The sequence below is a fragment of the Phacochoerus africanus genome, chromosome 3 (assembly GCF_016906955.1).
Source record: "Phacochoerus africanus isolate WHEZ1 chromosome 3, ROS_Pafr_v1, whole genome shotgun sequence".
Classification (NCBI taxonomy): domain Eukaryota; kingdom Metazoa; phylum Chordata; class Mammalia; order Artiodactyla; family Suidae; genus Phacochoerus; species Phacochoerus africanus.
Window position 1 is genome coordinate 132,219,586 of NC_062546.1, and position 24,735 is coordinate 132,244,320.

Genomic DNA, 24,735 nt, shown 5'->3' on the forward strand with positions numbered 1-24,735 from the left:
TGGACCAAAGCTATGCACAATTTATGTCAACTGATTTTTGACAAGGGTACCAAGACAATTCAATGGGGAAAGAATAGTTACTGGGACAAAAAGATATCTACATGCAAAAAAAATTAAAGTTAAACCATTTTCTTTCACTACATAAAATACTGAAAATTGATCATGTCTAGAATAGATGTCTAAAATAGACCTACTTGTATGAGCTAAAATAATTAAAACTCTTCAGTGTGTCTTCATGACCCTAGGATAGGCAAAGCCTTCTTAGACACACACAAGTGGACTTCATTAAAATTACAAAGTTTTGGAGTTCCCGTCGTGGCGCAGTGGTTAACGAATCCGACTAGGAACCATGAGGTTGCGGGTTCGATCCCTGCCCTTGCTCAGTGGGTTAACGATCCGGCATTGCCGTGAGCTGTGGTGTAGGTTGCAGACGCGGCTCGGATCCCGCGTTGCTGTGGCTCCGGCATAGGCTGGCAGCTACAGCTCTGATTCGACCCCTAGCCTGGGAACCTCCATATGCCGCAGGAGCGGCCCAAAGAAATAGCAAAAAGACAAAAAAAAAAAATTACAAAGTTTTGGGGAGTTCCTGTCGTGGCTCAGTGGAAACGATTCTGACTAGTACTCATGAGGATGCAGGTTCGATCCCTGGGCTTGGTCAGTGGGTTAAGGATCCAGCATTTTCATGAGCTGTGGTGTAGGTCTCAGATGCAGCTCAGATCCAACATTGCTGTGGCTGTGGCATAGGCTGGTGGCCACAACTCCAATTCTACCCCTAGCCTGGGAACCTCCATATGCCACAGGTGCGGCCCTAAAAAAAACGAGACAAAAAAATTAAAAAGTTTTGTCCTACAAATTATATTACCAAGAAAGTGATGGAAGACAATATTTACAAATCATTTCTTTGACAATGAATTTATATATGGAATATATAAAACAAGCTTAAAACTCAACAATAAAGAGAATTTAAAAGAGGGAAAAGGATTTAAAGAGAGATTTCTCCAAAGATAATATACAAAGAGCCAATAAGTACATGGAACAATGCTTCATATCATTAATCAACTGGGACACGAAAAAAAAACCTCAATGAGATACTTCATATGAACTTTAATGGCTACAATCAAAATAATAAAGAAACTGTTGGCATAGATATGGATAAACTGGAACCTTCAATGGAAAATGGTACAGCAGCTTTGGAAAACATCCATTAGTTCTTCAAAGGGTTACACAAAACCCAGAAATTCCACTCCTAGGTATTTACCCAAGAGAAATGAAAATGTATATCCACATTAAAGACTTGTATATGAATGTTATTCATAATAACTAAAAAAGTGAAAAACTAAATACCCATCAACTGATGAATGGATAAATAAAACGTGGTACCTATCCATATAATGGGACTATTCAGCCATACAAAGCATGATATACTGATACTTGCTACAATGCTATAGGCATAAACCATGAAATGATTATGCTAAATGAAATAGTACAAAAAATCATATTATACGATCTCACTTACATGAAATGTCTAGAATAGGCAATCTGTTGAGACAGAAAATAGATCGGTGGTTGCTGAGGGTTGGGAGAAGGGCTCGGGGATGAGGAGGACTGCTCATGGGTATGATATTTCTTTTGGAGGTAGTGATAGTTGTACAACTCTGCGACTATACTAAACACCATTACACTGTACGTCTTAAATGGCTGGATTGTATGGTATGCGAAAATATCTTATTGAGGTTTTTTGAAAAACAAGTTGTTAAGCTTATTAAAATTATGAATTGGTATGAAGAGGGATGTCATTATTACCTACACATACCCCTTGTCCTGGTTATTTCTACTTTTCACTGATTACCATCTCCCAAGATATTATCCCTAAACCTCTGCTTGCAGCAATGACACACTAGCAACACTGGACATATGATTTGGTTGTTGCTTGCTGTTCTGTATCACCTCATGTCTTCTAGTTCCTCTTCCCTTCTCCCCAAATGTTAAAGTTACAATTTTCTGGCCAGTACAATGGACAATTGCATATGCATATATATGCCATATATATATAATTGCTATAACAAAAGGGTTACTTTTTCATTTGGCTTGAAGTATCTTTCAGTTGATATGTGGTTTCTATTAGTAATTTCTATTTGTGGCACTATTTTTGAAAAGTCAGAACTTTTTAAGAAACAGAATCTTTTGTGTAGGTAGTATATACAATAAAAATATTATTTAAGTAATAAAAACCCTATAGATATAAATTCAGCCAGTAAGAATTAGGTTTAAACCAGGTTCAATGTTTGCTTGAAACATCTTTCTATATGTCACTCATGTCTGTATATTTTTAACAGAAATTTTGTTACTTTTTTTTTTTTTTAAGAGGTTGCATATAGAGGTTCTGAGGTCAGGGGTCAAATTGGAGCTGCGGCTGCAACCTATGCCACAGCTACAATTTATAAATGAAGTTAAGATTATTAAAAGAAAGTCTAGAGATATGAAAATGCTTTTCATAATACAACATAATTAATAAAGTTAATTATGAGGGGAAAAACTGAAATCTCCAGCTATATCCTGGGTCAGTTTCTACTTCTCTATGTGGGATCACTGTTTCCTCAGCTGCTTTCAGGTGAAGCCTGGGATCTTTTGACCTAGTTTCTCTCCGTTCCTTACATTGCCCAATTTAAGGGTATTCAGGCATCATTAGAGAAAAGATTTGGGCAACTGCGTCCTGCCATAATGAACTCATCTGCTGGCAACCCAAGTCTTACCCCTTGCTTGATAGCTTATTTTTGTTAACTCAAGTCATAAACATTTAAGAAAAACTTAAGTAATTCTAAGAAAAGAGATAAGTTAGACAGCAAAGAGAAGGCTATTTTTTTTGTTGTTGTTGTTGTCTTTTTAGGACTTCACCCGAAGCATATGGAAGTTCCCAGGCTAGGGCTCCAATTGGAGCTGCAGCTGCCAGCTTACACCACAGCCACAGCAACCCTGGATCTGAGGTGCATTGGTGACCTACACCACAGCTCATGGCAATGCTGGATCCTTAACTCACTAAGCGAGGCCAGAGATCAAACCCTTGTCCTCTTGCATACTAGTTGGATTTGTTATTGCTGAGCCACAGTGGGAACTCTGAGAAGGCTTTTTCTAAAATGGTCAGATTTTGAGTAATTTAGCTTCTCTCCTACCCTACCTCTTGCTATAATTGTTCTATGCCTGCTATTAACATCTTTTTTGGTGGGGGGGGGGAATATATGCTTTTGATCCTTTATGCCCAAAGTGTGATTTTTTTTTTTTTTCTAATTCTAAAACTTTGTGGGAGTTCCCGTCATGGCGCAGTGGTTAACGAATCCGACTAGGAACCATGAGGTTGTGGGTTTGGTCCCTGCCCTTGCTCAGTGGGTTAACGATCCGGCATTGCTGTGAGCTGTGGTGTAGGTTGCAGACGCGGCTCGGATCCAGCGTTGCTGCAGCTCTGGCGTAGGCCGGTGGCTACAGCTCCAATTCAACCCCTAGCCTGGGAACCTCCATATGCCTTGGGAGTGGCCCAAGAAATAGCAATAAATAAATAAAAAATAAAACTTTGTGATTTTTCAGGACCTCTCTAATTGAGTATCTTTCTAAATTGGTCTTCTTTCCCCTGTTAATGAGGACTGTGTTTTAAAATTTTTTCATAGCAATTATATCTTGGACTTTGGTATTTACAATTTCAAATATTCTATTCCATTGGCAGATTATATGCCTCATTTTTCTAATGTACACCCCCAAACTAATGATATAAATCCAAAGGTGCATATTAGAAGTATATTTCTGTTTTTACTCATTCCACATACAGAGAGATACAAAGTAAGTATTGGAGGTTTACATGGCAGTGCAGTCATTTTTAGTTAGTCTTATATTCCCAAGAGGGAGAGTGAAGAAAGGAAAATACCTTTCATCACTTCACTCTAAGCTCAGTGGTGAAGGCATTTTAATGACAGAGCAGAGACAAAGAAATGGTCTTGGTATTTGTATAAGTTATGCTCCGTGTATAATTATAATTTTGTATACTGATAAATGTATACTCTGAAGAATTATACTTTTATACCTTGATAAACAAGTTTATAATGAATCATTAATATAAAGATAAAATCAGGAGATTCACAACTTACTTTCATAAGTTATGCCTAACATGACCCATGAAGCCATGTAATTGTAGCGTAGAAGTTGCTCAAGAACAAAGTTATTCTCTTTTTCATCTCGAATACTCAGAATATGCGATTTTGGATCTGTTAAATAAAAACAGTCGATAATTTAAATACTCATTTAGAACCCATTTATTTGTTTGATAGATTTAGTAAATTTTTATTTCCCAGTTTAATACACTCCAAAACTTACACTATAGTAGAAAATAAGAAAGATATGTACATTAAAACTATCTTGTTATACTAAAATAGATAGGTTAAGAAGTTTTCAAACATTCTGATATTAAATTTGGTTTTATAGAAGAGTAGAAAACTAGTAGCTGAATAGAGAACTTGAAACATTGATTCACTTTATTTTTCCTCACTTAAGGCTTATTTTGAGTTGGTACAAATTTACCCATATTAATGATACACTGTCAAAGACTATAATAAATAAACCTCTTGGATGGGCTAAAAGACAGATCTTCCTTTTCCTAGAGATCATTGCTATATAAGGGTTTAAAAAGTTTAATATTTCCCAAAGTGTGTTCCTCAGGAAACTAACAGAGAATCCTCAGAAAAGGATTTCATGGGAAAAAAAAATTTACAAACATTAAACAAAGTTAAACTAGTTCATTTATGCCAGTCTTCCTCCCTTCCTTCCTTCCTTCCTTCCTTCCTTCCTTCCTTCCTTCCTTCCTTCCTTCCTTCCTTCCTTCCTTCCCACCCTCCCTCTCTCTTTTTTCTTTTTTGGCTGCCCCACAGCATGTTGGAGTTCCTGGGCCAGAGATAAGATCCAAGCTGTAGTTGTGACCTAAGCTGTGACTGGGGCAACGCTGGATCCCTAACCCACTGGGCTGGGCCAGGGAGTGACCGTGAGTCCCAGTGCCCCAGTGCTCCCACGGTGCCGCCCATCCCGTTGTGCCGCAGTGGGATCTCCTCCAGTATTTCTTAAAATACACACTAATGTACATTCGATAACATTTAACAGGAAGTGAAATGTGCCGTGTTTCTCCACCTTGCCCTTTTACTAAGGATCTTTCTGTCTTTCTGTCTTTCTTTCTGAACATCTCTTAAGAGTAGTGTTCCACAGAGCACATCTTGGGGAATAATGGTTTGATATTTTCCACAGGAACTTTCTACAAAGTTGATAGGTCCATTGTTCAGAAGTCAAAAATCCTCAGTGGATCTCATAGGAAATATTCGGAGTCTTGAGAACAGAAAGGATGAAATATATATTGCTTTTAAGCTTCTTCGTGGCTTATGTAAGCTTTCAACCACTCAAACTGACCTACTTTATCTTGGCCAAAGCCTAATTTGATTTAACATTTAGCTCTCTGCTCTCTAGTGTCATTTCTTTTACTTTTTAAGTAGAATATATTTGGTTTACACATGTAAAGACAGACCTAGTTTCCTTTTGGATGGGTTAAAAAAAAAGAGGTAACTCCTATACTTCACATTTTAACTAAACACAAACTTTAATAGTTTGTAATTATTAAAAAAGAAATTGGAAGATAAATACTTTTGAGATCTGGTTGCTAGTGCTAATTAGAATATTTATAATACACTCAGGTGAGATTTGTTTTTTAAAGAGTATAATGCAATATATAATGGCCATATGACATACTTACTCAGTGTCTGGCATTTGGAATGAACTTCTTCTTGTGTTGTTACCACATATCTATTCTTTGTTATCATGAAATTATAGCAAGAGTTCTGAAATGGTATCCAGGGAGTATTTAGAACAGGAGATGGACACTGAACACTGTCAACTGGTCTGACCTCTTTTTCAGTATCGTCTAGAAAAAATTAATAGTAAGAATTCGAATTTCAGATATAAATGTTATATCCTGTTCATAGTAATTAGACTTGATTTGTAGGAAATACACAGGAAGCCAAGAAATAATAGCCTGGTGATGCTTGTTCTGTTTATGCTCAAATAAAATGTGACCTCTTAACTGACTTTCTGTAGGAAGGAAATTATTTAATGTAATTTTCTTCCCCCTGATGTGGAATGAGTGGAAGAATGTGAAAAATGAGGTGTTATTAGATGAAATTCAGTTTCTGTCTTCCTGCATCACCAAACTTATAGGGAGCCAGTTCAGGGAAACTATACAAATATAATGATAGGCACCTAGATATAACTAAGAATTCATCTTCAAGTTTCCAGTTACTGATATCTTCTCTAACTTTAAAGGAACATTTTATGAAATACTTAATATTCTAAATAAGTTATTGCTTTAACTAAGCGAACAGAAATAATTTAAAATCTGACATCTAGAAAATCTGAATTTGGCTCTTTTTTTCACTTTATGAAAAAGCCATGCATTAAAAAGATACAGAGATATGCTCGACTCAAAGTCAGTCAAACTGATTGAATATGTGATAAAGACCATTCAGTATTTCTCCCAGCCCACAGCAATTCCCTTTGTCTGTGAAGTAGTGTCTTCTTTCTAACCACAAAGCCACATGTGTGGGCCCCTGGAAGTTGTAAAACCACTTTCCTCTGACTGGGCTAGAAATGGCATATCTGACTCCAGCTGAGTCTATCAGCTCTCTCCAGATCTGAAAAGCAGAAGAGACAGTTCATCTCCAGCTATGGCTATAACTGAAAGCTGCAGAACTGCCATGTTTCGTCATGTACCATGTATACAGAGAAAGCACATGAAGAGTGGTGTGTAGATCTACAGACAGAAACAGAAAGGAATCGCACAAGACAGCATCTCTGGTTTTCTGATTCCCTTTCCTCAAGAGGCTCAACTCTAACCCCTTTTTGAGGATTTAATTTCCCTTTTAGCTTAAGCTAGTTTGAGCTAATTACTGTTACACCCAACCAAATGAATATTAACAGTGACTCATAAAAAAGAAATGTTAGTCCTTGATGATATGAATTATAAAAGAATTCCCACAAATATGTTTTCCATAAGAATATAAACACAAAATGTATGCAAAACAAGGCTAACAAGGACTTAAAACTCAAAGGTCAATTACTATTGTCATAAAGATAAAACATCTAAAATAACAAATTAATACAAAATATTTCATATATAATTATTCTCAAATACAGATTTTCACAATAAATTTTTTGTAAAAAGGACATGATTATAATTGTTTTCTAACTTTAAAACCAGATTTGGAGTTCCCGTTGTGGCGCAGCGGTTAATGAATCCGACTAGGAACCCTGAGGTTGCGGGTTCGTCCCTGCCCTTGCTCAGTGGGTTAACGATCCGGCGTTGCCGTGAGCTGTGGTGTAGGTTGCAGACGCGGCTCGGATCCCGCGTTGCTGTGGCTCTGGTGTAGGCCGGCGGCTACAGCTCTGATTAGACCCCTAGCCTGGAAACCTCCATATGCTGCGGGAGCGGCCCTAGAAAAGGCAAAAAGACAAAAAAACCGCCAAAAAACCCCAGATTTTATAAAACCATTCCTCTAAAATTCCACTACTCATGAGACTGGTAACAATTTAAGAATTAAAATATTTGAAATCACCATACTTCCTGGATAATAGCAAATAGCGCCTGGTTGTTTATCATCACAATCAAATGTTTTCCAGAATCCATCAGTGTCTAACACTACACAGTCTTCAAGTTGCTCATTGTTTTCAGCCCAGCGACTAAACTGAAGATGTTTCCCGTCTGACCAACCAAAGTTGAGTTCATCCTGTAAGATGCAGAAATATATTTTAAGTGGTATACTCATGTTTTCCCTAATGTATGATTTTGATCCTCAAGATCAATCTGTGCCTTTTACTTTGATCTTATACTAGCATATATTTACACAGCACTTACTCTGTGAGACACTGTTCTAAGTGCTTTGCAAATATTAATTTAGATAAACCTCATAACAACCATATGAAATAGGTACTGTTATTACATCCACTTTATAGATGAGGAAGTTGAAGCCATGTAATGTGTGCAAAGTTACACAGTGCGTAAACTACACTGCTGGGATTCGAATCCAGGCCATCTGGCCCCAGAGTCCATGGTCTGAACCATTATGCTTTGATGCTCCCCAGACAATTGGAACTTGGTTACTGGATCCACTGCCTCCACTGATGTCGGTAGAGACAACATGTGGTAGTGGAAAGAAATGGGCTTTGGAGCCAAGCATATCTAGTTTTGAATTCTAGTTTGGTCACTTATTAGCTTTTGATTGTGATATTACCATGCCAAGTTTCCATCCCCTCATCTATGAACTTAACCTTGTGCAATCAGTGAGGTAACATGGAAGACACAATACGTCAGTGGCCAGCTGGTACACAAGAAGAGTTACGTAGATGTTACCTCCCTTTCTCTTAAACCCTCAGGCCTTGGGGATCTCACGCCACTCTCTTCACACTTGTCTTTGAAGAGAAGCTTCCTCATTCTCTGGATCCTATGGTGGGCTAGAAATCTGTGTACATCCACCTTTACATCCTGACAAGGGCCTGACCACCCACCTGTCTCAAGAGAGGCTTGACAGGGTAGGTACAGAAGTGCAAGGGATGGACTGTGAAGTACAGGCCTGCCTGAGCTTCCCCATGATGCTGCCAGAGCACCAGGTTTTACACACTGACCCAGTGAGCTAAGCTTTCCTGAGGTCCAAGGCAATTTTGAACCACTGGTTTATTTGGAATATAGAGCAAAGGTCATACACAGTTTCCTTAGTGAACCCCAAAAAGCAAAGATGGTCAAACCTCAACACCACCGTTTCATTCTGAACTATTCTCCACCAGAGTTCTAGTTGTAAACCTGTGGCCAGTTAATCTCTAAACCAAGTGGCCTCAACTGTGGCCCTTTGGATCTCTGATGTTGCTTGTACTGGAGGCCACCCTGGATTCCTTCCCCTTTGCTACACTCTCAACTAACCAGGTCCCTTTGGAACTTCTGTTCCACTCCCTCTAGCTCTTTACTGAATACCAGATCTCTTTCCTCCCTCCCTCCCTCTCTGTTTCCCTTCCTCTCTCTCTTTTTTTAAGGTGGCACCCAGGTTCCAAATCAGGGGTTAAATCAGGGGTCAAATCAAGGCTGTAGCTGCCAGCCTGCACCACAGCCACGGCAACGTGGGATCCCAGCTATGTCTGAGACCTACACCACAGCTCACAGCATTGTTGGATGATCCTTAACCCACTGAGTGAGGCCAGGGATCGAACCTGCGTCCTCATGGATACTAGTCAGATTTGTCAACCACTAAGTCACTACGGGAACTCCCAAGATCTCTTTCTTAAAACTGTAAGTATCTAATAAATTCTAGACCTTGATTGATCTTCATTAAAACCTGTCCTTTCCAACAGAAGAAAGTTCCTTTCAGCCTCCACAAGGGAAAGCTGTTTGTTATTTTAGTTGCAGACTCCAGGGCATTAGAATGAAGTAGTAGATATTTTAATCTCCTTCAGTCACTTCCTTTGAGGTTTATGCCCTTTTCATCACTGCAGATCTGCAGATGCTCTCTGACATTCACTAGGCACTTGGTCCCCTTGCCCCTCCCCAACATTCACTAAGGATCTGTCCCCATGTATTGCTCTGTCCTCCTGGTCCACTAACTTAGGGATGTCTATGTTCATGAGAATGACTCACCCTATATCCAAGCCTTCTTGACTTCCTCTTCTGTGCACTTTCACTTCTATGTACTTGAGTGACCTGCTGCCACAGCCACCCTCTGGACATTTTATAACCCAGAACTGCTGCACTGCAGACATTGTAAACATGTCTCAGTTCAGGCCAACAACATTTCCTTCATGAATGTCTACAAAAAACTCTTAACTGGAGTTCCCGTCGTGGCGCAGTGGTTAACGAATCTGACTAGGAACCATGAGGTTGCAGGTTCGGTCCCTGCCCTTGCTCAGTGGGTTAACGATCCGGCGTTGCTGTGAGCTGTGGTGTAGGTTGCAGATGCGGCTCGGATCCTGCGTTGCTGTGGTTCTGGCATAGGCCGGTGGCTACAGCTCCGATTCAACCCCTAGCCTGGGAACCTCCATATGCCGCGGGAGCGGCCCAAGAAATAGCAACAACAACAACAATAACAACAACAAAAGACAAAAAAAAAAAAAAACCAACCTCTTAACTAAGTCTTCTATCCCTGGTTTTCCTCCCCTGACTCCTGCCCAGTAAAATTTTTCTCAAGTAAAAATCTCATTTTATTACTACCCTGTTTAAAAATCTTTCAATACCTTCCTACAGCCTTCAGTATAAAGTTTTATTTAGTTATACCCTGCCATGTTCCAAATATTTGAGGCAGCTTATGAGATACATAATAAAGATCTACAGAGAACATGTTAAAGAACAAGAGGAAAAAAGAGAAACACAAGTGAAGACTGAAAATAGGACAAGAAAGAAGATCAGTATCATTAAGCAGGAGAAAAGAGTTAGAAAACTGCATGACCCCAATTGTCTTAAAAACAAATATGTGTACATAGAAAAATAACTCAAAGAACACATACCAAATTATTAAACCATATTTATCACTAGACACTGGGATTACCGGTAATTTGAATTTTATTCTTTTAAGTTATTATAACTATAATTTTTCTACAGTGACAATATTGCTTTGCTTCAAAAGGACTAAGGTGACTGAAACTAAGAAACATCACCCCTCCGGCCCCCCACAAGAGACATGATGATGGGTTTCACATAATGCCAAACACCAAAGAGAAAGGAGATAAGAGCAATGTTATCAAGGAATTGATAGTTGAGGTCTAGGGAGGCAGTTCAAGCTGATGATCTGACTTTATCTAAGGGTACATTTTAAAATCCAGAGTCTTAGAGAAACTATTTTTCAAGCAATTCTAAATGCTGTTTATTTTAACTGAGCTTCTGGTAAATGCTGATAGAAGTAAATCCAAAGTTTGTCTAAGATAACATTTACTTTGGAGTCTATTTTAAGGTTTTTTACCCATTCTCAGTTCAATTCGGATTTGTGCTAGGACTAAAGCGCCTTCAAGCACATTTTCTCTATGCAGTCCTAAAGCCATCTTGGTATTCTGAGGGTTATTCTACAGCCTATGTAACTCAGGCTTGCTTCATAAGGCAAGGACTTCTCTCTTCTGCTTTGCCAACTACGTTCTCCCTGAGAGTGGATTAGGAACATTGGTCTAGGCAACATTTGTCTAACTAGGGCTTCAGCAGTCATGTGCTACACAGATACAGGGGGCAAAGTTCACATCACAGTCTTTGTAAATGCCACCCCTTATCAGTGCATAATGTATGCAGCCTTATACACCAGCCCTGTATCTTACCCTCCAATACACCTTAGTGGGCAGAGCATCAAGTTATTACATAGAAGGCTCAGGAAAGAGGCAAAAGTGGCCCACAATGCTGAGAAGAATATTACAGCTTTACTAAAAAAGATTCCCTATTAATTATAGCCAAAAGATTTAGTAGCATAAATATTCCTGCCTGTGCTACATGCATGTAGTTTAGTGTTGGGAATTAACAGAATAGGAGACTAGCATTCTTTGCTGGACTATGAAATGAATGAGAAGTACCCAAGACATCTATCCAGGATCAGGGCTTGAGATGTGGCAAAACACTATCCTAATCCCTTCGTGGAGTGGCTTAATTCACTCTGCTGATTCGGAAAGGGATACAAAGCTGTTTAATAACGTCCACAGGGCTTCCACTCACCAAACTCCACCTGATTTTTTAGTTCTCTTCCTTTCTTCTTTTCATTGGCTGAGGAGACATGGTAGCTTCTGATTCCAGCTCAGTATTTGATTAAAATGAATAAAAAGAGGTGCTCAGCTATATACGTCCACTAGAACTTTTTCTTAATCTAAGCAATAAAGCACCAGATCTTTCAACAGTGGAAAGATGACTGCCACTAAAAATTACATACCTCACAAAATTCATTCACTGGAGTAAGATTTTATGATCTCTGATTTCTTTTAGTTTGAAATGAGAGATGCTGTATGCAAAAAAAAAAAAAAAAATGTCACAATCTGTCACCCAATCCTGGCAGTTGGAACTGAAAACTTACATCATGACTGGAGAGTCCAATCCATAAAGAAGAGTTATGAAGGACCGCCTGCACAGTCAGGAAGGCCTGCTGGTGAGGGTCTGTGATGCTCACCAGGTGCATATTTTCTTTCTGACACTCCCGGAGAGCATCAGACCACGTCACAGTCTTCAGGATTATTTTGTACAGATTGTTTAGATACTTCATAGTTTCTGAAGTATTGTGCAAGGTCTGTCCACTTTCAACTTCTGTGTGTAAGAGAAAAAAAACACAAAAACCACCCACTCAGAAAGTCATGGGACTTTTTTCCTCTCAAATTTCTGCCTATAATAATGTATTTTAGACGTTATTTATTTATTCATTTATTTTAGATTTTGGGTGGAAGAACTGGGTATGTTTGACTGCATACCTTAGGTAAAATATGTGAGCCACAAATTTGTTTTCTAACATTAGAACGAAATTGTGTTTCAGTTCACCTGATTTAGGAAAAAGAAAAACTATAAGTAAAATTAGCCTGCAGTAAGATTAACATTTCAGATTGGTGTCAAGTAACTCTTTTGTTTGAACTGCTTCAACAAGAGACAGTGTTAGGTTTCCCCTTACAAGTCTTTATCTGGGAGAGCTCCCATGAAAAACTGTGCAAAGCCACCCGTAAGAGGATATATTTGAATAATTTCTTTAAAGTACCACTCTGAATAAGGTAGTTATTTAAAAGTATGAGACAAATAAGCAGAGATTAATTGAGCAAAAAGTTGTTCAGAAGCATAGGGATTAACTACCTAAGGTTCTTGTTACATGACAAAGATTTTTTTTTTGAATGATTTTTTAAAAACCTATCATGATCAATGGAAACAATTTAATCCTTTAAAAGTAACTTTCTGAAAATACAGATGATTCCTATTTTAAGTACATATTTTATTTTTATTTGGATTACTAGGAAGGCATAGACAGTGGTCCATTTCAATGCTTCACATCCTTTATTTATTTATTTTTTAGTGCTAAATTTAACTGTGAATGTTTATACTGGTCTCAGTTAAAAACATTAAGTTTTTCTCCAACTTTATTTGTGATAGAAAGTAAAATCTGAAAAATTCCAGAGTAGAAAGGAGAACAGGAGTTCTTGTCGTAGTGCAGCAGAAATGAATCTGATTAGGAACCGTGAGATTGCAGGTTCGACCCCTGGCCTCATTCAGTGGGTTAGATTCGATGTTGCCTTGAGCCATGGTGTAGTTTGCAGACATGGCTCAGATTCTGCATTGCCTTGGCTGTGGTATAGGCTGGCAGCTGTAGCTCTGATTCAACCCCTAGCCTGGGAACCTCCATGTGCTGCTGGTGTGGTCCTTAAAAAAAAAAAAAAAAAAAAAAGGAGGATAAAATGTAACCATAACTTATTATTAACAAATTCCAATGGACGATTTTTTTTTTTCCCCCGCACCTGAAGCACGTGAAAGTTCCCAGGATGAGCTGCAGCAATATTGGATCCTTAATCTACTGCGTCACAAGGAAACTTTCTTGGATACTTAACTTTGATATTTAAGTATGGCAATGATCTTGAAAAAAAATCACATTCCATTTGAGCTCATCTGACTCACTGAGTCAATACAGATTTAGTCATGTTGAAATGTTAAGGAAGCTATATGATTATAAATTAATATTAATTCATTTATAAGATTCTTTGTGAAAAAGTGTTATACATAAAGTACCAATGTTATCTAAATAATAACCTATACCTGAATATTTCTGACAGAGAGACAGAGTATGATGTTCACCGCAGGAAGTAAAATTCCATGTCCCAGTGAAAGGTGACTTTTGGAGGTTGAGCAATAGAGCACAGTGGTAGGATGACTCTTCATCAAAAATCTACACAAAAAGGCAAAGATGTACAAGCAATTGTGAAACTAATAGTCTCAAGATCCCAGCAAGAGAACTTTATATTGCAAATTGGATTTTTTTCCTCCTGTAAAAAAATCTGTTAAGAAACTGACCATGAAATCACCAAGAAAATCCTGATAAACTTTCAAAACATAGGGGAAGGGCAATTAACTTTAGAGATTATAAAACAAAATACTAGCAATACTGACAAATATATATTCAAAACATAAAGAAAAAATGTTAGAAATAAGAGGAAAACACAATTACAGTAATATTTAACAGTCTGTTCTCCTAAAATTTCAAGTAAGCAAAAAAGTAATGACAATTAATTCAACTTATTACATGTTTATAAACTTTTTATAATGACAAATGGTGTCCCACACAATAGGAAATTCACCTTAAAGATTTTTTGTCTTGGTCTTTTGTCTTTTTAGGGCCTCACTAGCAGCATATGGAGGTTCCCAGGCTAGGGCTTGAATCAGAGCTGTAGCTGCCAGACTATGCTACAGCCACAGAAACACGGGATCAGAGTAGGCTTCTGGGACCTACACTACAGCTCATAGCAACACTGGATCCTTAACACACTGAGAGAGGCCAGGGATCGAACCTGCATCCTCATGGATCCTAGTCAGGTTCATTAACCACTGAGCTATGACAGGAACTCTAAAGCTTTGATCCTATACTAGTCACTATAAAAAATCCATAAATAAAGGTATCTATCTAGCTTTCATTCTCTGACCACAAATCAATAACATTAGACATGAAAATTGATTCAAAGTATACTTTCTGTATACTCCGCTGTACATTGGAAATATCATATGCAGGAAAATAAGAAAAATGAGCTTATCCCAGGAGCTACAGATTAAAAAAATCCATATACTCACATGCTATTCCATAATCATTAAACCAAAAATGAAATAATTACAGGAAAGAATTATAATTACAAGAGATATAAGTAAAATGCTATGAAGGTAAAACGGTATTATTAAATATGTTCTGGTTTTAAAAGGAAAGATGTCCAACATCCACATGATAAAAACTCTTACCAAAGTGGGTATAGAGGGAACATACCTTAACACAATAAAAGTCATTTAACAAACCCACAGTCAATATAACACTCAACAGAGAAAAGATGAAAGCCTTCCTTCCAAAATCTGGAACAAGACAAGGATGCCCACTCTCACCAATTTTACTCAATGTAGTATTAGAAGTCCTAGTCACAGCAATCAGACAAACAAAAGAAATAAAAGGTATCTAAATTGGAAGAAAAGAGGTAAAATTGTCACTCTATGCAAATGACATTATACTAGATATAGAAAGCCCTAAGGACTCCACACAAAAACTACTTGAACTGATCAATGAATTCAGCAAAGTAGCAGGAACTATAACAAACAATCCAAAAATTTATATGGAACCATAAAAGACCCAGAATTGCCAAAGCAATCCTGAGGAAAAAAAAACAAAAAAAAAACAAAACCAAAAAACAAGCAGGAGAATTAACTTGCCCAGACTTCAGACAATATTACAAAGCTACCGCAATCAAGTCAGTGTGGTACTGGTATCAAAACAGACATACAGACCAATGGAACAGAATAGAGAACTGAGAAATAAACTCAGACAACTATGGTCAATTAATCTTAGACAAAGGAGGCAAGAATATTAAATGGGAAAAAGAAAATCTCTTCAGCAAGTGTTGCTGATAAAACTGGATAGCTGCATGTAAATCAATGAAAGTAGAATATACCCTCACACCATGTATAAAAATAAACTCAAAATGGCTTAAAGACTTAAAATAAGACAAGATACCATCAAACTCCTAGAAGAGAACATAGGCAAAACATTCTCAGACATCAGTGGTATAAATGTTTTGTTAGGTCAGTCTCCCAAGGCAGCAGAAATAAGAACAAAAATAAAACAATGGGACCTAATTAAACTGACAAGCTTTTGCACAGCAAAGGAAAAAAAGACAACCTATGGAATGAGAGAAAATAGTTTCAAACAATGCAACTGACAAAGGCTTAATCTTTAAAATATACAAACAGCTTATACAACTCAACAGCAAAAAACCAACAACCCAATTGAAGAATGGGAAGAAGACCTGAATAGACATTTCTCCAAAGAAGACATACAAATGGCCAACAGGCACATGAAAACATGCTCAACATCGCTAATTATTAGAGAAATGCAAATAAAAACTATAATGAGGTACCAACTCACACCTGTCAGAATGGCCATCATTAACAAGTCAACAAATAACAAATGCTGGAGAGGGTGTGGAGAAAAGGGACTCCTCCTACACTGTTGGTGGGAATGTAAGTTGGTACTACCACTACGGAAAACAGTATGGAGGTATCTTGGAAAACTAAATGTAGAACTACCATACAACCCAGCAATCCCATTCCAGGACATATATCCATACAAAACTTTCACTGAAAAAGATACATGCACCCCTATATTCAATGCAGTGCCATTCACAATAGCCAAGACATGGAAACAATCTAAGTGCCCACTGACAGATGAATGGATTAAGATGTGGTACATACACACAATGGAATATTATTACTCAGCCATAAAAAAGAACAAAATAATGCCATTTGCAGCAACATGGATGGAACTAGAGACTCTCATACTAAGTGAAGAAAGTCAGAAAGAGAAAGACAAATACCATATGATATCACTTATATCTGAAAACCAATATATGGCACAAATGAACCTATCTACAGAAAAGAAACAAACTCACGGACTTAGAGAACAGACTTGTGGTTGCCAAGGGGGAGGGGGAGAGAGTGGGATGGACTGGGAGTTTGGGGTTAGTAGATGTTAACTATTGCATTTGGAGGGGATAAGTAATGAGATCCTGCTCTATAGCACAGGGAACTATGTCTAGTCACTTGTGACGGAACATAATAGAAGATAATGTGACAAAAAGAATGTGTGTATATATACATGCATATATATGTATGACTGGGTCACTTTGCTGTACAGCAGAAACTACACAATACTGTAAATCAACTATAACAGAAACAATAAAAATCTTAAAAAAAATAAAAGGAAAGATGAACTAAGAATTCAACATGAGATTTAAAATCAGCAAAAACATAAGCTCCAAGAAAAAGAGTATAGAAAAATGCAGTAGTATTCACATACATAAAGCAATAGCAGAAGGTGGAGAAGGGGGAGGAAAAAAAATAACACACACTAGTTTTCGTAAAAAATCTAAATAAGAAAAATTAAAAACAAAAAAAGATATGGAGTTTTTTTTTTTGTCTTTTGTTGTTGTTATTGTTGTTGTTGTTGTTGTTGCTATTTCTTGGGCCGCTTCCGCGGCATATGGAGGTTCCCAGGCTAGGGGTCGAATCAGAGCTGTAGCTGCCAGCCTACGCCAGAGCCACAGTAACACGGGATCCGAGCCGCGTCTGCAACCTACACCACAGCTCACGGCAACGCCAGATCGTTAACCCACTGAGCAAGGGCAGGGACCGAACCCGCAACCTCATGGTTCCTAGTCAGATTCGTTAACCACTGCACCACGAGGGGAACTCCAAGATATGGAAATTTTAAATGGTAAGAACATATACAACTTTAATACATTTGAAAATTGTAATAAAATAGACAACTTTCTTGAAAAGTACAAATTAGCATAACTGTTATAAGGAGGAGAAACACCAAAATGTACCAGTAACTTTGGAGGATGTTGAAAGTTAATAATTGCTCATTTTAGAAACTACGTGTCAGGTAGGTGCTAAAAGCTTTAAGTGAATTATCTTTAATTCTCACATTGTTTTGTAAGTACAACAGTATTGGAACTTACAGATGAAAAACTGACACCTAAGAAAACTTAAGTGAACTTCCAAAAGCACGCTAAATGGCTGAATGGAATTCAAACACAGGCAATCTGACTCTAGAATTTAGCTTTCAACTACTGCCCCAAATCCCTTTGTTATTAAAGAATGATCTCTGAAAGGGTTCTAATATCACATATTTGTATTTAGTTCCTTCAAACTTCCAGGGAAAGATAATTTCCCAGGCTGAGTTATAATTTCCAAACAGAAAGGCAGAAAACTACACAGTTTATCTTTGAAACTGACATCAGAAAAAAAAAAAACTGACAATATGTCATAAAAAGTTAACTCTATGAACAGAGTTTAAAACATTCCCAAATGAAATTCTAGCCAATCCAATTTGGTAGAATAGGAAAATATTAATACACTCTGAGCAACCAGATTTTAAAGAAGATAAAAATGGTTTAATATAACATCTATTAATGTATTATACCACTTGTCAATAGGCCTAATGGGCAAAACTATATGATAATTTCAATAGATGTTATAAACAAGTTTTAGAAAAGCCACTATTTACTCCTGAATAAAAATTGTAAGTCAGCAAGTTATAAAACAATGTATCTTAAACACAAAATCCATATCAAATATGGTAATGAAAGATTTCAGACGGTCCCATTAAAGTCTAGATCAAGTCTAGGATGTTTATTACTCCTGGTACTTAACATCATTCTGAGAGTCCTACCATATGCAGTGAAGCAAGAACTGTTATTTGCAAATTATGATTATCTAAATAGAAAACCCAAGAAAATCTAGTGAAAAACTCTGAGAATAAGACCTTTTGGAGTTCCCGTCGTGGCGCAGTGGTAACGAATCCGACTAGGAACCATGAGGTTGCGGGTTCGGTCCCTGCCCTTGCTCAGTGGGTTAACGATCTGGCGTTGCCGTGAGCTGTGGTGTAGGTTGCAGACGCGGCTCGGATCCTGCGTTGCTGTGGCTCTGGCGTAGGCCAGTGGCTACAGCTCCGATTCGACCCCTAGCCTGGGAACCTCCATATGCCGAGGGAGCGGCCCAAGAAATAGCAAAAAGACAAAAAACAAAACAAAACAAAACAAAAAAGAAGATAATGTATAGAAAAGCCCTAGATGAAAAAAAATGCTGAAATACTCATTGTGATTTCCCAGATTAGGGTTCAAATATGATTTGAGACACATTTAATAGGTCATGAAATCAGTTCAGGGGATCTTGATTCGTTTGTGATAAGGACATAAGAAAGCATATGGAGAATAGATTGATTAGACTAGACCAGATTAGAAAGAAATATAAACTCTAAGGGTAAGTACTGTTTCCTGAAACTTTTGTTTCAATTGACTATTATATCTATGTGCTGAATGGTGATTTAAATGTATTTTTACTATGGGTCACTGTTAAAAAGTTTAGAAGTTACCAGCCTATGTGGGATAGGGCTGATATTCTTCTTTGTTTATTCTATAACTTCCAACTTTCTTATAACAACCAAGCATTATTTTGATATTTACTTTGTACACAACTCCACACATTTTATTTAGTTTTTTAAATCTTTTATTTACTTATTTTGTCTTTTTAGGGCCACATTCATGGCATATGGAGGTTCCCAGGCTAGGGATCAAATCAGAGCTGTAGCTGCCAGCCTACACCACAGCCACAGTAATGTGGGATCTGAGCTGTGTCTGCAACCTACACCACAGCTCCTGGCAACACTGGATCCTTAACCCACTGAGTGAGGCCAGGGATTGAACCTGCCTCCTTATGGATACTAGCCGGGTTTGTTAACCACTGAGCCACAATGGGAACTCCAACTACACACATTTTAGAGTTCCCTTGGTTGCCACCAATGTCAACCTTGAGCGAAATTACAATGCATCAGAACATTAGTTGATTATTGTCTGAGATATGCTTTTGGAGTTCAGCTTTAAAGTTGTTCTCTTAACCTTTGCTTTTAGTACAAAAGGTGGTTTGTATCCAGCAAATAAGGAAGACGGAAGCAGTGGGCAGCAACATCATGGTATAGGCAACTACTGTTAATATAATGCCTTCTTCCCCTCTATAGCTTCTTTACATTTAGCACTTAGAGAAAAATGATCCGTAATCACTAATTTTGTACTTTTTACCTCAGGAGACTGAAGCTGACAGCTCCAAATTCCAAGATGATAAGTAAAACATTTATATTAGCTTTTATTTACAACTCACTACCTGATGGTTTTTACATGGTTATGAAATAAGTGCTATAAAATCATGCTACTATGAAAAGCTAAACCAACGATGCAAAGGCTGGGGAAGCTCCTGCTGTTGTTGTTGTTCTTGTGACAGCTTTGTTGAAATAATTCATAGATGGTAATTCACTCATTTAAAGCATATATTCTACAGTTATTAGCATATCACAGAGTTGTGCAACCATCACACCCAATCAATTTTAGAACATTTTCAACACCCTAGAAAGAAACCTTATATACTTTAGCCATCACCCCCAATCCCTCCATCCTCCTTAGCCTCTGGCAACCACTCATTGACTTTCTATCTTTATAGATTTGCCTATTCAGGACATTTTATATAAATGGACACATAAAATAGGCCCTTGTTCTTAATCCAATAACTTATGAAAGATATAAGTATTTCATAGAGCTACATAGTTTGTTGATTAAAAAAAAACCCCAAAACCTTTACACTTGTTGGTATTCTCAGCCGTCGACCAACCAGTAGTGGGTGAAAGTTACTGTATATAAGCTCTCTGTTATCCATCCATTTGTTTATCTTTTCATAGGCAGTCCAGCGCAAACCAATCCATAAAGTATCTTCTATGTCCGGAAGCAAAGATGTAATAAAATCTGTCAGAAAAAAATTTTTTTTTAAAAAAAGCATTTGACTTATTCAAATTAAAGATGTACTAAAAATGTCAATGAATACCTCTTGCTTATCTAACCACCAAGATAGTCTTTCACTTACTCTGAAAAAAAGTAATTTAATATTATTTTTATATGTTAATTCCCCACAGCCTCCCAACATGAACTTAGCCCCCAGATAAGAATAAAATATGTTTACAAAATAATTCTGCTACCTTGTTCTCTCTGGCTCAACACTGAAGGAAGTGTGCCACCATACGTATGGCAAACATCACTGGCTTCAGAAAATGTGAGAGACTGGGGTTTGAGCTTTAAAAAACACTGCAAACAAAGAACAAATATGAAGTATGAGAGCCTAGACATGAGAAATCTCATTTAAGAAGAAGATGCCTCACCTTTTAGTGGGTTTTCTATCTGTGAGATAACGGAAATTTACAAAGCAGTACTGTAAGAACGCAGATCTACATTCTATACTGAGTAGTCTTCATACTATTTTTCTAAAATCTTCTATTTATTGAGTACTTCCTTGTGCTAAACACCTTGCGCAGTATTATCTCATTTCGTCCTCATAACAAATGGGAAAACTGAGGCACAGGAATGTTAAGTTTACCAGTAAGTAAAATAGCCATAGAATGGTACAGCTAACGTTTAGACTCTGATCCATCTGATTTCAAATATGCACTGTTCATCATTTATATAAAAATCATATTTTAAAGAAATCAGCCCCCAATCTCTTGGAAGCCTTAAGTTAGGATGGCAGACCAGAAAGAGAAAAGAAGCCTGGTTTGCAAGACTTCACAGAGTTTCCACACCAACCCCAGCCTGCTTAACTTCAAATTTCTTTTATGTGAGAGAATAAATGCTTTAGCACACTGTAGCAATCTCTCTTTTTAGCAGCCAAATGCATTTCCTAAGAGATACATATACCAATATGAATTATGCATCTCAGAAAGGCAACTATAGAATGCAGCATTTCCCTATTTAATCTTAAGCCCTGCTTTGGAGGCAAGATCAATGATTAACATTTTGTTAGCATATGTGTATGTTCCCAAAAAAGTAGTTTGGGAAAAATGCTGGTCTAATATGATTGGTAAATGCTGCTTGGGAGTTTTCCTTAAGGGGGAAAATTTATCAACCAGAAAATAAGTCAGTTTCCTGACTATTCAATGTACTACTATTCATTGAAAGATCAACTTCAGCAATTTCAATGTTAGTAGCAACACAATGGAGCACGGTACTCTGAAAGGCCCATAGGCATAGTGAACTTGAGAGTTAACTTGGTTTCTGAAAATGTAGACACTCAGGTGAGATATTGTAACATGCAGAGTGTATCTGAATGAAGTTATCTGGTGAGATGCCTTTCTGCCACAGCCCATGTAATCAACATGAAAGCAATCACTATTTGCACAATATAGCAATTCTCTCCTTACCTTATTCTGAAAAGCAATCCAGTCTCCAGAGCACTGTATTTTAGCTCCAGAATCTGGACTATATTTCTCTAATGAAGATACATTATATTTTTCACAGATGAAAGGCAACTTGGTACTACAGTCAACTGGTTTATTTAAGTCTGAGAAATGAAAAATAGGAGACTGTGGTGAGAATTTTCCATTCAGCACACATAGAAAACAAACTGATGGTTACCGAAGGGCAAAGAGGAGGAGGGATAAATTAGGAGGTTAGGCTTAACAGATACACACTATCACACATAAAATAGATAACCAACAAGGACATACTATATAGCACAGGGAATTATACTCGATATTTTATAATAACCTATGATGGGCAAGAATCTGAAAAACTATATCTATATATCTCTCTATATGTATCTCTGAATCACTGTGCTGTATACCTGAAACTAACACAATATTATAAAATTAACTACAATTTAAAAAATTTGAAAAACACAACAATCCCGTAGTAAGTCTCTTTAAATCAATCTTTGACAAGTAGTTAAATATATTCCTTTTCTTCTCTAGCCATTTTTGTCTTCTATATTATTATTCATATCAGTAGGCTGTAGCATACCAATATTGCCTATAAAAATGCACATACTTGGTATAACAAGTATGTGCATTTTACCACAGTTCTTGTATTAATTTTTTTTTTTTTTTGCCACACCTGCAGAAGTTCCCAGGCCAGCGATTGAACTCGTGCCATAGCAGCGACCCAAGTTGCTACAGTGACAATCCACTGAGCCACAAGAGGAACTACCACAGTTCCTTATGGCAGGAAATAGAAAGTTGAAGGCAAAGAGGGGGAAAGAGACCTAAACAGTATTTTAGAACTGCTGCCTGATCATCTTTGCAAATTAGTCTATATCCTTATCAGTTATAAAAGTGGTAGATTTATTTCTAAATAACTGCTTTAGGATAAAGGAAGTCAAAATATTCACAGTGAAAAAAAGCATCTTTATTTGCATCTGGAATTTGAGCTATTGTCATTAGCAAATAAATCACAGTAAGATGAAGCTACTAAACATGTAATCAAAGGAAAAGAAGATTAAGTAGTAATTGAAACTGAAGTTCACATATCACATAATCAACATGAAAGGATTTGGAATTAACCTTACCATTAAGCCAAGTTTTGGCAGACAGGTACAAGCATTCCTCTCCAAACATTATAGGAAAGTGATACAATGAATACCGTGAGCTGAAAGGAAATGAGAGATGTGACAGCTCATAATGTCGTTACATGTTTCATTCTGTTATTTTTTACTGTAATTTTAATTCTAAATTTAATTTTATATCATTATTTTATACTACTTTTCCTTGATGCTCATATGCAAAAGGACTTGGTTTCTCTAGTTTAGATAGTTTATGGATTATTGCTCAAAACTAGTTATAAATAGTACTCTTTAGTAAAAGGGGACTTGGGACTGCTTCTTTTAAATGATAACTTTACAAAGGCAGCATTGAGGATGTCACATACTATCTAAAACGGCGATCTACTGGCAGCCCGGTAGTTCTCAACCACCACTTCTGCTCATCACCAGATATCTGAAAAAAAAAAAAAAACAAAAAAACAAAAACAAAACGACTAAACACTCATCCTTACATATGTTGCTTTCTAGGAGAGTTTTGATATTAATATCCTGGCCCATCATAACCACAAACCACTAAAATTTTTGGATATTCATGACTTAATTTTTTAAATTTAAAATTTTTAAGATTTTTATTTATTTATTTATTTTTTGCCTGACCTACAGCATGCAGAAGTTCCTGGGCCAGGGATCAAACTCATGCCACAGCTGTAACGAGGGCCACAACAGTGACAATGTCAGATCCTTAAGCTGCTGAGCCACCAGGAAACTCTGGATATTCATTCTTTTGGTCTCTGAATTATACAAACCAGGTCCTTTCACCAAAAAAGTAGTTTGAAAACTCTTTGTATATTCATAGGCCCTATTTTGCACTAGGAAAATACAGTCACTGTAATTATAGGCATACATTAATTAGACATATGGTATCCTATTGCAAGTATCATAAATTTTAAAATATACAAATTATTTTTCCTCCAAAAAACTATTTTGCATATCAGCTATTATTAGAAACAGAATCTCCAGTTAACTATGAAGTTAACTTTTAGTTTAAAAAAAGTGACAAGGAATTAGAACAATTTATATTATCTATTGGCATCATCTTTTTGTTGTTGATGTTGCTTTTTAGGGCCACACCCACAGCATATGGAAGGTCCCAGGCTATGGGTCGAATCAGAGCTACAGCTGTGGGCCTGTGCCACAGCCACAGCAACAGGGGATCCGAGCCGCATCTGTGACCTACACCACAGCTCACAGCAATGCTAGATTGCAGACCCACTGAGCACGGCCAGGGATTGAACCCGCATCCTCATAGATACCATTCGGATTCGTTTCCGCTGCACCACAACAGGAACTCCTGGTGTCACCTTATCAATTGACATTTATAAATAACCTCTTTTCTTTCTTTCTTTCTTTCTTTCTTTCTTTCTTTCTTTCTTTCTTTCTTTCTTTCTTTCTTTCTTTCTTTCTTTCTTTCTTTCTTTTTTTTTTCCTGTCTTTTAGGGCTGCACTGGTGGCGTATGGAGGTTCCCAGGCTAGGGGTCTAATCGGAGCTGTAGCCTCCAGCCTAGGCCAGAGACACAGCAATGCAG

At 37.3% G+C, this 24,735-nt stretch overlaps 1 protein-coding gene across 4 annotated transcripts in view; it reads right to left on the reverse strand.

Annotated features, from left to right (window-relative positions):
- The window catches only part of LOC125123223 (CD302 antigen), a 144,040-nt gene that overhangs the window by 55,452 nt on the left and 63,853 nt on the right, over positions 1–24,735 (reverse strand). For 2 of the 4 annotated variants that reach the window (XM_047772706.1, XM_047772702.1), the window contains exons 19-28: positions 23,536–23,603; positions 23,177–23,256; positions 22,035–22,174; positions 20,820–20,925; positions 20,429–20,589; positions 13,805–13,934; positions 12,096–12,322; positions 7,637–7,802; positions 5,777–5,944; positions 4,134–4,250 (exon numbers count right to left, since the gene is read on the reverse strand). In XM_047772706.1, the coding sequence (XP_047628662.1) occupies positions 4,134–4,250; positions 5,777–5,944; positions 7,637–7,802; positions 12,096–12,322; positions 13,805–13,934; positions 20,429–20,589; positions 20,820–20,925; positions 22,035–22,174; positions 23,177–23,256; positions 23,536–23,603 (1,363 nt within the window). Of the gene's footprint in view, positions 1–4,133; positions 4,251–5,776; positions 5,945–7,636; positions 7,803–12,095; positions 12,323–13,804; positions 13,935–20,422; positions 20,590–20,819; positions 20,926–22,034; positions 22,175–23,176; positions 23,257–23,535; positions 23,604–24,735 lie in introns of all 4 variants that reach the window. The other 2 variants (XM_047772701.1, XM_047772704.1) reach the window with 2 other exon arrangements.